Source organism: Lithobates pipiens, unplaced genomic scaffold (genome assembly GCF_037356315.1).
Source record: "Lithobates pipiens isolate NorthernLeopardFrog02 unplaced genomic scaffold, aLitPip1_a1.2 Scaffold_28, whole genome shotgun sequence".
NCBI classification, from domain to species: Eukaryota; Metazoa; Chordata; class Amphibia; order Anura; family Ranidae; genus Lithobates; species Lithobates pipiens.
In genome coordinates this window covers 20,937,810-20,952,330 of record NW_027507789.1, presented here as the reverse complement: position 1 = coordinate 20,952,330, position 14,521 = coordinate 20,937,810, and the positions used below count along the sequence as shown (strand labels likewise).

General features: G+C 43.2%; 1 protein-coding gene across 1 annotated transcript in view; it reads left to right on the top strand.

Moving 5' to 3' along the window:
- Positions 1-14,521, top strand: part of FASN (fatty acid synthase) — a 141,794-nt gene that overhangs the window by 70,078 nt on the left and 57,195 nt on the right. Inside the window, exons 15-20 of the mRNA XM_077458876.1 lie at positions 3,084-3,199; positions 3,321-3,496; positions 6,162-6,353; positions 6,729-6,809; positions 6,922-7,107; positions 11,545-11,724. Of these exons, the coding sequence (XP_077315002.1) occupies positions 3,084-3,199; positions 3,321-3,496; positions 6,162-6,353; positions 6,729-6,809; positions 6,922-7,107; positions 11,545-11,724 (931 nt within the window). The remainder of the gene's footprint in view (positions 1-3,083; positions 3,200-3,320; positions 3,497-6,161; positions 6,354-6,728; positions 6,810-6,921; positions 7,108-11,544; positions 11,725-14,521) is intronic.

Below are 14,521 nucleotides of genomic sequence, written 5' to 3'. Positions count from 1 at the left end.
GGCCCATTTCCAGCAACTATCACTCTAGTGTTCTAATGGTACAATGTGTTTGCTCATTGGCTCAGAAGGCTAATTGATGATTAGCAAACCCTTGTGCAATCATGTTCACACATCTAAAAACAGTCTAGCTCTTTCCAGAAGCTACAAAACTGACCTTCCTGTGAGCAGATTGAGTTTCTGGAGCATCACATTTGTGGGGTCAATTAAACGCTCAAAATGGCCAGAAAAAGAGAACTTTCATCTGAAACTCGACAGTCTATTCTTGTTCTTAGAAATGAAGGCTATTCCATGCGAGAAATTGCAAAGAAATTGAAGATTTCCTACAACGGTGTGTACTACTCCCTTCAGAGGACAGCACAAACAGGCTCTAACCAGAGTAGAAAAAGAAGTGGGAGGCCGCGTTGCACAACTAAGCAAGAAGATAAGCACATTAGAGTCTCTAGTTTGAGAAACAGACGCCTCACAGGTCCCCAACTGGCATCGTCATTAAATAGTACCCGCAAAACACCAGTGTCAACATCTACAGTGAAGAGGCGGCTGTGGGATTTTGGGCTTCAGGGCAGAGTGGCGAAGAAAAAGCCATATCTGAGACTGGCCAATAAAAGATTAAGATGGGCAAAAGAACACAGACATTGGACAGAGGAAGACTGGAAAAAAGTGTTGTGGACGGATGAATCCAAGTTTGAGGTGTTTGGATCACAAAGAAGAACGTTTGTGAGACGCAGAACAAATGAAAAGATGCTGGAAGAATGCCTGACGCCATCTGTTAAGCATGGTGGAGGTAATGTGATGGTCTGGGGTTGCTTTGGTGCTGGTAAGGTGGGAGCTTTGTACGGGGTAAAAGGGATTCTGAATAAGGAAGGCTATCACTCCATTTTGCAACGCCATGCCATACCCAATGGACAGCGCTTGATTGGAGCCAATTTCATCCTACAACAGGACAATGACCCTAAACACACCTCCAAATTGTGCAAGAACTATTTACAGCAGAAGCAGGCAGCTGGTATTCTATCGGTAATGGAGTGGCCAGCACAGTCACCAGATCTGAACCCCATTGAGCTGTTGTGGGAGCAGCTTGACCGTATGGTACGCCAGAAGTGCCCATCCAACCAATCCAACTTGTGGGAGCTGCTTCTAGAAGCGTGGGGTGCAATTTCTCCAGCTTACCTCAATAAATTAACAGCTAGAATGCCAAAGGTGTGCAATGCTGTAATTGCTGCAAAAGGAGGATTCTTTGACGAAAGCCAAGTTTGATGTAAAAACAATGTTATTTCAAATACAAATCATTATTTCTAACCTTGTCAATGTCTTGACTCTATTTTCTACACACACACACACACACACACACACACACACACACACACACACACACACACACACACACACACACACACACGTGCATCTCAGAAAATTTGAATATCATCAAAAAGTTAATATATTTTATATAGATGGGTTACACACCGTGATATTTTTCAAGCCTTTCTTTCTTTTAATTTTGAGGATTAGGGTTTACAGCTAGTGAAAACCCCAAATTTTCTGAAAATTTGAATAATACATAAGACCAATAAAAAAAAAAAAAAAAAAAAAAAAAAAAAAAGGATTTTTGTTTGAAATTGTGAAATATCCAAAACTTCAGCAACAGTGACACCTGCTGGACAATTGTGTGTGTGCTATTAATGGTATTCGTCTCAGCACATACCATGCAGTAGTATATACGTGTAGGGTTCTGCATATAGTATATTACTTTTAATTCATCATTTCATTTATTTTTCACAGTTAATGTTTCACAATATTATTGTTTCCTTTACTTGAAAAGTAAAGGAAACCCCCCATGGAATTAGTGGTGGATTCCTAGAGGGTGTGCCTGATCACACCCTAATCATTTCAGAATGGAAAGTGGGGGGGGGGGGTGGGACATATTAAATATGTAATTTAGCAGCCCCTTTCCTTTTCTAAATGAACACAGTGAACAGACTCACTCACTGTGTTCATTCATAACTGAAGCATAGTAAACTGTTTACTATGCTTCGGTTTTTAAATGAAGGGGAAGCCGCTCAGCACAGAGGACTATCCCATTCATTCACTGTGCAGTGAGTCTGCAGAGAAAGGGATGTGTGTTTGAGATTTGGCATGCACACTTTAATGCAATAGGCTGTGCACACCTATGGGTGGAATTTTGCATAATTTATTTAGTATGTAGTTTATACATTAGACCCTGATCATACCGTTTAAAGTTGACCTCCAGCCTTCTCTTCAGTCTTGCACAGTTGTACAGGCTCCTCTCCTGGACAGAAATTGCTCACTCTGAGTTCACTGCACACTGTGAGCTTCTCACAATGTGCAATAGAAGCTGCAGCAAGGTAGATAGAACCCTCCTCATATCCTGAAGGCTCATGGTACACATTTTTTTAAGGTTCAGTTACAAACAGTGGCAGCCCCATCTATATGGGGTGCAGCGGTGCCACCACCCTAATCTACATGCAGGATGCCAGACGCATGGATTACAATTGCTTTCTTCTTTTTTTTTGAAGCACATGATTAGAGCCTGACGCTCTAATTGGCTTAAAAAAAAAAAGGTGGGTTTGGGACGCAGAGAACTGTGCCCTGAGCCCACCCAATTGTGTGATAATAGCAAATTAATATTCGCTATTGTCTTCGTGATTCTCCTCCTGGCCAATCAGGACGTGGGTCCTGAGACCCGATTGGCCAGGGTGTCCGTCGCCTCCTGCTGATCGTCGGGCAGGGACTCAGAAGGGAGATCTGCCTATGTAAATAAGGCAGAGCTTCGTTCTGACGGGGGGGGGGGATGGATTTTGTGTCTCTGCAAAGCAAGGAATAAAGGAATATAAGGAATATATATATATATATATATATATATATATATAATATATATATATATATATATATATTTTTTTTTTTTTTACCTTTTATGTATACTGATGCTGAACTGTGTATGTTATTTTATGTAAATCCTATCTCAATAAAAATGTCATTGTTCAAAAAAAAAAAATATTTTATAAGCTTTACATATATACAAAAATCTTTCTTCCATTCGGGGCTGACTTGCGTTTTTATCCCATCAGGCGATCTTGAGAAGAAGTTTAAAGTCAACCAACACAATCCTCCCTCTGATGAAGAGAGGACATAGTAACAATTTGGAGTTTTTCCTTACAAACATTGGAAAGGTCTATTTGAGCGGGTATGAATTACTGCGTTATCCCAAACCTCATTTCATTTCCTATTGTTAGAACTGTTGTATTCCTGTTATAAGTTGATGTTGCCATCGGCTCTCCGGATAATCAGATGTTTTCCTTCCGTAGGATTAATGTTCATTGTAATAATATCTATCCTCCGGTTGAATATCCCGTGCCAGCGGGGACTCCTCTCATCTCTCCTCTCTTCCAATGGGACCACAGCCAGACTTGGGATGTCCCCAAACCCGAAGATTTCCCTGCTGGTTCAGGGGGATCCACATCGACCACAGTCTACAATGTTGGTAAGCTGAAGACACGGTGACATAGTGATGGAAGAAAAAAAAAAAAAACAGCTTAAAGTGGAGGGCCACCCTGAAAAAAAAAAATACATTTAAAATTAGAAAAAAATCTGAAAAAAAAAAAAAAATGAAAAAACATTTTTTTTTTTAACTTACCAGAAATGCCTGTTGCTAGGCACATCATCCTAATCTGCCTCTTCCTCCTCTGCAGAGATCTTCTTTCTTCTCTCCTCCATGCGGCATCTTCTGGGTAATGGGTTGCGCTGTGTTCTGGGAACTGTGTGTCCCAGAACACAGCGTGCCCCATTCACAAAGCGCTGCGCGACTCACGCATGCGCAGTAGGAAACGGGCAGTGAAGCTGCAAGGCTCCACTGCCTGTTTCCCTTAGCCAAAATGGCGGCGTCGGGGACCTGAGAGCCGAGGGATGGGTCAGCCTCGGGCGGCCGACATCGCGGGCGCCCTGGACAGGTAAGTGCGCTTATTAAAAGTCAACAGCTACAGTGTTTGCAGCTGGTGACTTTAAATTTTTTTTTTTTTTTAAACCGGCCCTCCTCTTTAACTATCGAATCCATTGATCCAAAAAAAAGTCATAGGCACTTGGCACTTATTGTCTGACCCAGGGGGGGGGGGGGGGGGCTTCCTTGCAGGCAATATTCTGTGATTTGGTGCTTTTGCCAGCGAAGGAAAATATTCTGCAGCCAGACTTCTCTTAGGAAAATGGTTTAGTTTATTTATTTTATGCTATCTTACTTTTTTGTGCTATCTATGCTTTTTTTCATGTCCCCCCCCCCCCCCCTATCTTTTATAATAGATCTTGCTGAGAGAAATATCATAAAGTGCATAACTGATTTTTAAAGGGGACTGTTGGAAGCACATTGATTTGTAAAGGGGTGTAATAGCTGTGTTCTCTAGCAGTAGGGCAGCATGGTGGTTAGCATTCTCACCTAGCAGCAATAGGTTCGCTGGTTCAAATCCTGATACCATCTGCCTGGAGTTTGCATGTTCTCCCCATGCCTGCATGGGTTTCCTCCAGGTACTCCGGCTTCCTTCCACACTCCAAAGACACGCTGGTAGGTTAATCAGATCCTGTCTATAAATTGGCCCTAGTATGTGTATGTGTTTGTAAGCGCATCGGGACCCTACAGGGTAAAGGACCATGCTATATCAAGATGCAACTCAACTCAGTCTCATGAAATGTGTCTCCTGAAGCATGTCTGCAGTCTCCAGCGACTCCTATTGTTTGTTTAGTCTATGACCATCTCCTCAACCATTTCTAGTGTCTCTGACCATGTCTGCTTTTTTTTTGACCATCTCCTGTTCCATGTCTGCCGTCTCTGATCATCTCCTGAATCATGTTTGCCATCTCTGACAATCACCTTTTCCATGTCTGTTGTCTCTGACAATCTCCTGTTCCATTTCTGCAATCTATGGCCATCTCCTGTTCCATGTCTGCCATCTCTGATCATCTCCTGAATCATGTTTGCCATCCCTGACAATCACCTTTTCCATGTCTGTTGTCTCTGACAATCTCCTGTTCCATTTCTGCAATCTATGGCCATCTCCTGTACCATGTCTGCCATCTCTGATCATCTCCTGTACCATGTCTGCCATCTCTGATCATCTCCTGTACCATGTCTGCCATCTCTGATCATCTCCTGTACCATGTCTGCCATCTCTGATCATCTCCTGTACCATGTCTGCCATCTCTGATCATCTCCTGTACCATGTCTGCCATCTCTGATCATCTCCTGTACCATGTCTGCCATCTCTGATCATCTCCTGTACCATGTCTGCCATCTCTGATCATCTCCTGTACCATGTCTGCCATCTCTGATTACCACCTTTTCCATATCTGCATTTTTGACCATCTCCTGTACCATTTCTGGCATCTCTGATCATCTCCTGTACCATGTCTGCCTTCTCTAACCATCTCTTGTACCATGTCTGCTGTTTCTGACCATCTCCTGTTCCCTGTCTGCCATCTCTGTCCATCTCCTTCCAGTGTCCAAAAGCTTCTATAGTGTATTCAGTCTCTGACCATCCCCTGTACCATGTCTTTTGTCTCTGAACATCTCCTGTACCATGTCTGCCATCTCTGACCATCTCCTGTACCATGTCTGCCATCTCTGACCATCTCCTGTACCATGTCTGCCATCCTTGACCTTCTCCTGTACCATCCCTTTTGTCTCTGAACATCTCCTGTACCCCGTCTCTAGTCTCTGACCATCTCCTGTACCATGTCTGCCTTCTCTAACCATCTCTTGTACCATTTCTGGCATCTCTGACCATCTCCTGTACCATGTCTGCCGTCACTAACCATCTCTTGTACCATGTCTGCTGTTTCTGACCATCTCCTGTTCCCTGTCTGCCATCTCTGACCATCTCCTGTACCATGTCTGTAGTCTCTGACCTTTTTCCATAACAAGTTTGCAGTCTGTTCTCTTCTCTTTCTGTAATTTCTGTCATTTCTTTAGCATTACATTCATTGATATGCAGGCCTTTGGGGATGTCAGTGGCTGTACTTTAGGGCACCTTTAATCAAGTAACATGACCACCATCGATCTACAGAGTAGGACTTTGAACGACACTGGCTTCCACCAAAAGGTTTATTATAAATTAATTTTTTTTTTAATAAGTGCTAATGGACATTGCTATATCTTCTTGCAGATATGAACCCTGATTCCCCAGATATTTTTATGAGTGGACATTGTATCGATGGTCGTGTTTTGTATCCCGCTACTGGGTATCTTGTTCTAGCGTGGAGGACGCTCGCAAGGTCTCTTGGTGTGGTCATGGAGCAGACCCCTGTTGTATTTGAAGAGGTCACAATCCACAGAGCAACAATCCTGCCTAAAACAGGTGACTATTGTGATTAGAGATAATGTGGTCACATATCTTTCCCTTTAAAGTGTCAGAAGAGAAAATATGGGGGGCTGCCACTGCTAACCACTAGTTTCAGTACTTCTGGACTCACTGACTGGTAACAACTATACATATCAGGTCAAGTCATAAAATGGTCACAATCTTGTTCTGGGTCATTGACTTAACATATATGTATGCTAGAGGGTCCAAATTAAAGCCAGGCTCTGAGCATTTTCAGAATCAGCAGTAGCAATCTCTCATCTTGGTCCCTGGTGGGTCAAGGGCAAGTTTCAGTTGACCTCTTTACTAAAATGGGCCTGTGTATATATATATGTACCAAAATGTAACCCTTTCTTCTATCTCTCTCTTCAGGCATTGTCCAGCTGGAGGTTCGACTCATGCCGGCATCCAAGCGGTTTGAGGTCTCAGAGAGCGGAAACCTAGCAGCTAGCGGTAGGTCAACAACTGACACTTTATTTCCATAAATAACACCTCTGCACCAACCACAAAGAGGAAACCGTTTTGAAATGTACAAAGATAAAACTTATTAAAATTAACTTTCTAGGGAAGATTTCCACCATGGGAGAGAACAGCCTGAATGATTTCCGCACACAGCCCACAGATTCTGTGATTGGAAACAGTGAGAAGGAAGATTTCCTCTTGTCAGATAAAGATGTTTACAAAGAATTGAGACTCCGGGGGTATGACTATGGACCCACTTTCCAAGGAATTATTGAATCCAACAGTAGAGGTGAGCTGTTTTTGTGTATTCTTGGTGAAGAGAATTGGATGTTGAGACACTCTTTATGGGACTGTCCTAGTGATCTCGCTGTGCTGGGTTCCCAGGTTTGCACACCTGCTGTGCCCATTATGAGGGGTTTCCTCCATCCCTGTGCTGAGTTCCCAGGTCTGCACACCTGCTGTGCCCATTATGAGGGGTTTCCTCCATCCCTCTGCTGAGTTCCCAGGTCTGTGCCCATTATGAGGGGTTTCCTCCATTCCTGTGCTGAGTTCCCAGGTCTGCACACCTGCTGTGCCCATTATGAGGGGTTTCCTCCATCCCTGTGCTGAGTTCCCAGGTCTGCACACCTGCTGTGCCCATTATGAGGGGTTTCCTCCATCCCTCTGCTTAGTTCCCAGGTCTGTGCCCATTATGAGGGGTTTCCTCCATCCCTCTGCTGAGTTCCCAGGTCTGCACACCTGCTGTGCCCATTATGAGGGGTTTCCTCCATCCCTCTGCGGAGTTCCCAGGTCTGTACCCATTATGAAGGGTTTCCTCCATCACTGTACTGAGTTTCCAGGTCTGCACACCTGCTGTGCCCATTATAAGGGGTTTCCTCCATCCCTGTGCTGAGTTCCCAGGTCTGTACCCATTATGAGGGGTTTCCTCCATCCCTATGCTGAGATCCCAGGTCTGCACACTTGCTGTGCCCATTATGAGGGGTTTCCTCCGTCCCTGTGCTGAGTTCCCAGGTCTGTACACCTGCTATGCCCATTATGAGGGGTTTCCACCTTTCCTGCACTCAGTTCTCAGGTCTGTACCCACTATGAGGGGTTCCCTCCATCTCTGTCCTAAGTTCCAGGGTCTGCACAACTGCTATTTCTAGGGATGCACCAATAACATTTTCCTTTACGAGTACAAGTACTGAGACTTTTTTTTAAGTACTCGCCAATGCCAATTATTAATACCTACCGCAACAGTGTTGTTTTCACTTCAGCTGTCAGCAATGGTACAAAGCATTGAAAAGTTATTTATAAATTAAATAAATTGATTTTGTGCTTTTTCAATGTAAATGTGTAACTACGGTATATGTTAATATATATGTGTAAAAATATTCACTAACAAAGCAAACAAAAAAAGTTTTAATAGTTTATCGTTTATAAAAAAAAGCAGGAAAATAATAATAATTCAATGGAGGAGAATAGGGAGTTAATTAAGGCTGATTTGAGTAAATTAAGGGTTAATAAGGTGTTAGACAGAGGAACATTTGCTCATCCCTTTGATCTGCAGATGAAGAAACAGAAAGATACAAAAAGAAACAATGTTTCATTTATTTTTGTGTTTCAGTGGCTGAGCAATGTTGTTAATAATAAACATTGCCAGCTGCTTTTTTTATTTTTTTGACAGTTCCAATTACGGACTTCTTTAACACTTCAGCTGTCAACAGAGAAGACCTGCTGAAAGCTCAAAGAACAGAGCTTGAAAGTATCGGTTTCAGGTATTGGTGCATTTGCACAAGTACCGATACTTGTTAAAATACTCGGTATCGGTACCTAGCTGTTTCTATTATGAGGGGTGCCCTCTATCCCTGTACTGAGTCCCCAGGTCTGCACACCTTCTGTATACATTAAGATGAGTTCCCACCATCCCTGCTCTGAGTTCCCAGGTCTGCACAACTGATGCGTCCATTATTAAGAATTCCCACCAATCCTGCTGGATTATTCACTTGTTTTGTATTATGAAAAATGGAACCAAAGGAGCTGGAACACACAAACGTGGGTGGGAACACCCAAAAGTGCAGGCAATCATTAATAGAGTCAGGAATTAGGGCAGGGAAGTCTCTCTGTTGGAATAAACAGGCGATATAAGGAGCCAGGGGCTGATTCAGCCCACAGTGCTCCATCAGTAACTAAAAGATTACTGTTGGGTGGACTGGCCCTTTGGGTGGTCCACCCAAAGGGGATATTTCAGCTATAGGTGGCATCCGATGGGTCAGATCTTGGCTTCTAACTTGTGGGGACTTCCGGAGGGAGACCTTTCTACTAAAGCTCCTGGTGCTGTAGTTTCCTATTTTGAACTTGTGGGTTTTCCCTTCCAACTTCTTGCTTTTTCCTTTTTATTTATTTTGTTGGGTTTAGCTGCTGGTAAACTATTTAATGAAGAAAACTGTCCGGAGTTAGGCTGTTAAGTAATGACAATGTATCAAACGAGATTTGATGTGAGCCACTCAGGGTGTGAAGGGGTACTGGTCCTAAGCCCAACACTGTAAAAGCCGGCTGGGGAAGGAGCTCGTCCTGGCTCCAGACTTCAATGTATGGAAAGATGGATGTCCTATAAGCCGCACATCCACGCAGACCTGCTGTAGTGTGGTATGTGGCAACCACAGCCTGGACCCTAACCAGGCCACGCCCCCTCCAATGCATTTCGCTTTGCCCCTCAGAGCTTTCTGATGGGGATCATCCCTATCCCCATGAGAAAGCTCCGAGAGGCGGAGTGAAATGTGTTGGGGTGTGGCCTGATTGGAGTCCAGGCTGAGGTTGCCACATACCACACTACAGCGAGTCTGCGTGGATGTGCGGCTTATGGGACATCCATTTTACCATACAATGTATCAACCAATCAATAGGCCCATAGTGAAAATTTAAAAAAATCACTAAAAGTAGAACTATAGGCAAAACTTTTATTTTTCCCCCATTTTGGATAGAGCAAGAAAGGGTTATAACCTATCAGATTTCTTTTTATGCGATCTGTGTCCCATTGCGGAGATTTCCCTTCACTTCCTGTCTCATAGCCAAACAAGAAGTGAGAGGAAATCCATACAAATTAGAGGGAATTCCTTGGGGACCCCCCCAGGTCACCAGAACTAGTGTCCCCATTGGAAGATTTCCCCTCTATTACTTTTCTGGGGACAGCCCAAAATTTGGGATTTTCTCTTACTTTCACTTTCAATGATAATGGTAAACAGAACAAATAGAGAGGGAGGATCTCTTTACAAGGGGCACACACAACAATAAAAACTGACAGGGGGTTCTAATTCCTCTGCACATGTCCAAAATAAAAAAAATAAAAAAATTGAAATGTTGCCTTTAGAGCTGCAACTAACGATTAATTTGTCTGTCGACTAATCTATCGATTATTTTTTCGATTAGTCAACGACTATCCGATTATTTTTTTTATTTTTATTTTTTAATGAATCTAGTGTTTTTTTTTTGATAAGCTAATTAATCCTTTGGATAACCTTGAGAGTATTGTATTGCAGAGTATTGTATTGTATTGCAGAGTATTGTATTGCATTGGCGGGCAGAGTATTGTATTGCATTGGCGGGCAGAGTATTGTATTGCATTGGCGGGCAGAGTATTGTATTGTATTGGCGGGCAGAGTATTGTATTGGCGGGCAGAGTATTGTATTGGCAGGCAGAGTATTGGCGGGCAGAGTATTGTATTGTATTGGCTGGCAGAGTATTGTATTGGCGGGCAGAGTATTGTATTGGCGGGCAGAGTATTGTATTGGCGGGCAGAGTATTGGCTGGCAGAGTATTGGCGGGCAGAGTATTGTACTGTATTGGCGGGCAGAGTATTGTACTGTATTGGCTGGCAGAGTATTGTACTGTATTGGCTGGCAGAGTATTGGACTGTATTGGCTGGCAGAGTATTGGCGGGCAGAGTATTGTACTGTATTGGCTGGCAGAGTATTGGCGGGCAGAGTATTGTACTGTATTGGCTGGCAGAGTATTGGCGGGCAGAGTATTGTATTGTATTGGCTGGCAGAGCATTGGCGGGCAGAGTATTGTTTTGCATTGCAGAGTATTGTTTTGCATTGCAGAGTATTGTTTTGCAGCAGAGTATTTTTTTGCATTGCAGAGTATTGCATTGCAGAGGCTGGCAGAGTATCGGCTGGGTATGGAGGGATGGCTGCTTCCATCCGACCTCTCCCCTCCACTGCACAGATCAGTACAGAGAGGGGAGAGAGAAACCGGCTACATGTCATGACGCCGGTTTGTTTACAAGTGATCGCTCCGTCGGAGCGATCACATTGTAAACGCCTGGGTGTAGAAAGATGGCCGCTGCTTCGGAGCTAGGCCGAAGCTGCGGCCTCTCCTAAGGCCGAGACTGCAGAGCGCTCCGCAGATCGCGGCATGTGCACTCGGATCACGGATCGTGACGATTCGGTGCACCCCTAGGGACGGCGGCACGGAGGGGGAGAAGAGAGGGGGATGGCGGGGGAGAAGAGAGGGGGACGGCGGCACGGAGGGCAGCGCTAGATACCAAGCACTGCCACCACTGTGACACATCGACGCCCAAAACGCACGTCGACGTATTTTCTTAGTCGACTACGTCAACGCGTCGTGGCAGCTCTAGTTGCCTTTAGCTATACTTTAACTGCCTAAATTCGATATCGGTGAAATAGTTATGAGAAATTATGTTGTTAAGTGAAATATGAAGCTAACCGCTGTATGTTGTCCTAGGTGACAGAGGGAAGTTGCAGTGGACAGGGAACTGGGTGACTTTCCTGGACACCATGCTGCAGGTGATGGTCTTGGGGATAAAAGGCCGTAGTCTCCGATTACCTACAAGAATCCTGTCTGTACACATCGACCCAACAACACATGAGGAACACGTCTGTCCAGGTCCAGATGACAAGAAAGGTACGTGATTTCAAGCCCATATGTTGGCTATGAGGGCATGTTATCAAAAGCATTCTACTTCTTCCCGGAAAATCTCTGCAGCCATTGAGCAGTAGTTCCATTATCTCCGCAGAACCAATAAAGTCCTTTCCTCTTCAATATATCTTGTCAGTGTTCTTGTAACCTTCTGTGCAGTGCCTGTGAAGGTTCTCCTTTATCCAGGGTATGGTATAGCTCAGCTATTCTCAACCAGGGTTCCATGGAACTCTGGGGTTCCTCGCGAGGTTGCTAGGGGTTCCTTGAGCTGTGGCTGATGAACCACCTTTTTGATGGTGCCTACAGAGTTCAAGGTTCAGCATCACTTATCAAAGCCAGCAGCATGACACCAAATATCTTTTCAGCTATCTTTAAGGGTGGCAATCTGGGCACCACTTTGTGGGACATTACTCCTTTTGGCCACCAGTATAAGGGGCATTGTTCCCATTGACCCTTGATAAATTGGTTTTAGTAAGGGTTCCTCGAGACCTGAAAATTATTTTTGGGGTTCTTTATGGCTAAAAGGTTGAGAAAGGCTGGTATAGCTGGTAGTAGTTGGTCACATGCAAATGGACTCATTCTGTAATGTTGAAGACACTTCATAGATTCTCCAATATTTCTTTCAATTGTTTTTTTATTAAGATTTAACATTTGACAAGGCACAAAAAGCATTGACAATAGTACAGTAGTCATTCACATTATGTTGAAATATTGCAGAACTTTTATGGCTTAGATATGCTTACATAGTACTTGAAGCTCAATAAGTAAGATTTATCATTCGATTAAAGTCTAAGTAAAGTTGGATCTTCTATAAACAGGAAAGTACTAACGAGAGGCTTTACCATAGAAGCCAAAACCAACTAAACAAAAATGTAAATAAAGAAGTGACGAAATTAGACATTACCACTGTCTTGTTTGTTAGAAGTCATCGTTATTCCAGATATTGATCTAACAGTTGATGTTTTAGCCCTTGTACACACGGTCGGAGATTCCGTCGGAATGTGTCTGATCGGAGCGTTTTGTCGGATGTTCCGACTGTGTGTGGTCTGCAGCGGACTGTTTCCGTCGGAATATCCATCGGACCAACTTTTCCAACTTGCCGGAAATATTTTCAGACAAAATGCTCCGATCGGACATACTCCGATCATATGTAGAGAATTCTGATCGGACAAAGTGCCACGCATGCTCAGATCAAATTCCTACATCAAAGCTATTGGCTACTAGCCTGAACATAGTCCCGTCGTAACGAAATAACGTCATCACGTTCTGAACGATTGGATTTTCCGACAACTTCGTCCGACCGAGTGTATGCAACAGTTTCGGAAAAATCCGATGGATTTGGTTGTCGGAATCTCCGACCGTGTGTACAAGGGCTTACAGAGAAATTTCATGGAGATTTTGGATACCCATAATTGCCATCTATCTAGAAATTGGGGAATGGAGTTAGAGTAATATTTGAAGAACTTTTTTCGTAGATATATTGGCCTTTAAATCTAGCTATTACATCTGAAACATTGGGTGCATTAGAGGTCTTCTATTTTGAAGCAATGGTCAGGTGTGCGGCCTGCTATAAGCATGTGGGTGACCACAAATCTATATTGTGTAGGAATAGTTTTGATATTTAGGTTTAGTATTCAATATTTCTTATGCATTTGAAATATTGACTAATACTAAAGCTGTCTTCACCTTATTTTAACAAGTTACACTTTTGGATACCTGTTAAGCCCTTTAAGGACCCAGAAGTATGAAGTGTTCCTTTAAAAAAAAAAGAAGCTAAGAGTTCCTACAAGTATCATGTACAGATTTATTCACGTTTCCTTAGGTAATGGTTCTTCATGAAATCTTTTTATCTTAATCGTACAGTATAGGGCATTCGAGGTCTTCTATTTTGAGGTTATGGTCAGGCGGCCTGCTATAAGCATGTGGGTGACCACGCATCTATATTGTGTAGGTATAGTTTCGATATTTAGGTTTATGTCAGGAACCATGAAACAGACAGAGACAGAAGTATAATCAAATCACACTTGTTTATTAATAAAAATGAAAAAGGTAAATAGGAAAAAGCGTAGTCAAGCAAGCCAGAGTCCAGTAGCCAGATCGGGTAGTCAGCCAGTCCAAAGTTCATAAACCAGATCGGGTAATCAGCCAGTCCAGATGTCAGGGATCCAAGGAGAGCAACTGCAAGCAGGATGGAAGCCAGGAGGGATGTTAGCAAGCCAGTCTTGAAACAACAGCAGGAGATGGTTCCTAGTGATGTGACCAAAAATTAAGGCAATGGAGAAATTAGCTGGAAGACTTTAAATAGGCAGGTCAAACGAGCATCATCGGAAACAGCTGGTAACTGTGGAGCGAGAAGAGAGCTGGCAATTAGCCGTCAGCCGAGCGACCAGCCCAGAGGAGGAAGGGCTAAGCCCTGACAGTTTAGTATTCAATATTTCATATCCATTTGAAATATTGACTAATACTAAAGCTGTCTTCATCTTATTTTAACAAGCTACAACTTTGGATACCTGTTAAGCCCTTTAAGGACCCAGAAGTATGAAGTGTTCCTCAAAAAAAATAAATAAATAAATAATTAAGCTAAGAGTTCCTATAAATATCATGTATAGATTTATTCACTTTTCCTTAGGTAATGGTTCTTCATGAAATCTTTTTATCTTAGTTGTACAGTATAGGGCATTAGAGGTCTTCTATTTTGAGGTGATGGTCAGGCGACCTGCTATAAACATGTGGGTGACCACGCACCTATATTGTGTAGGTATAGTTTCGATATTTAGGCTTA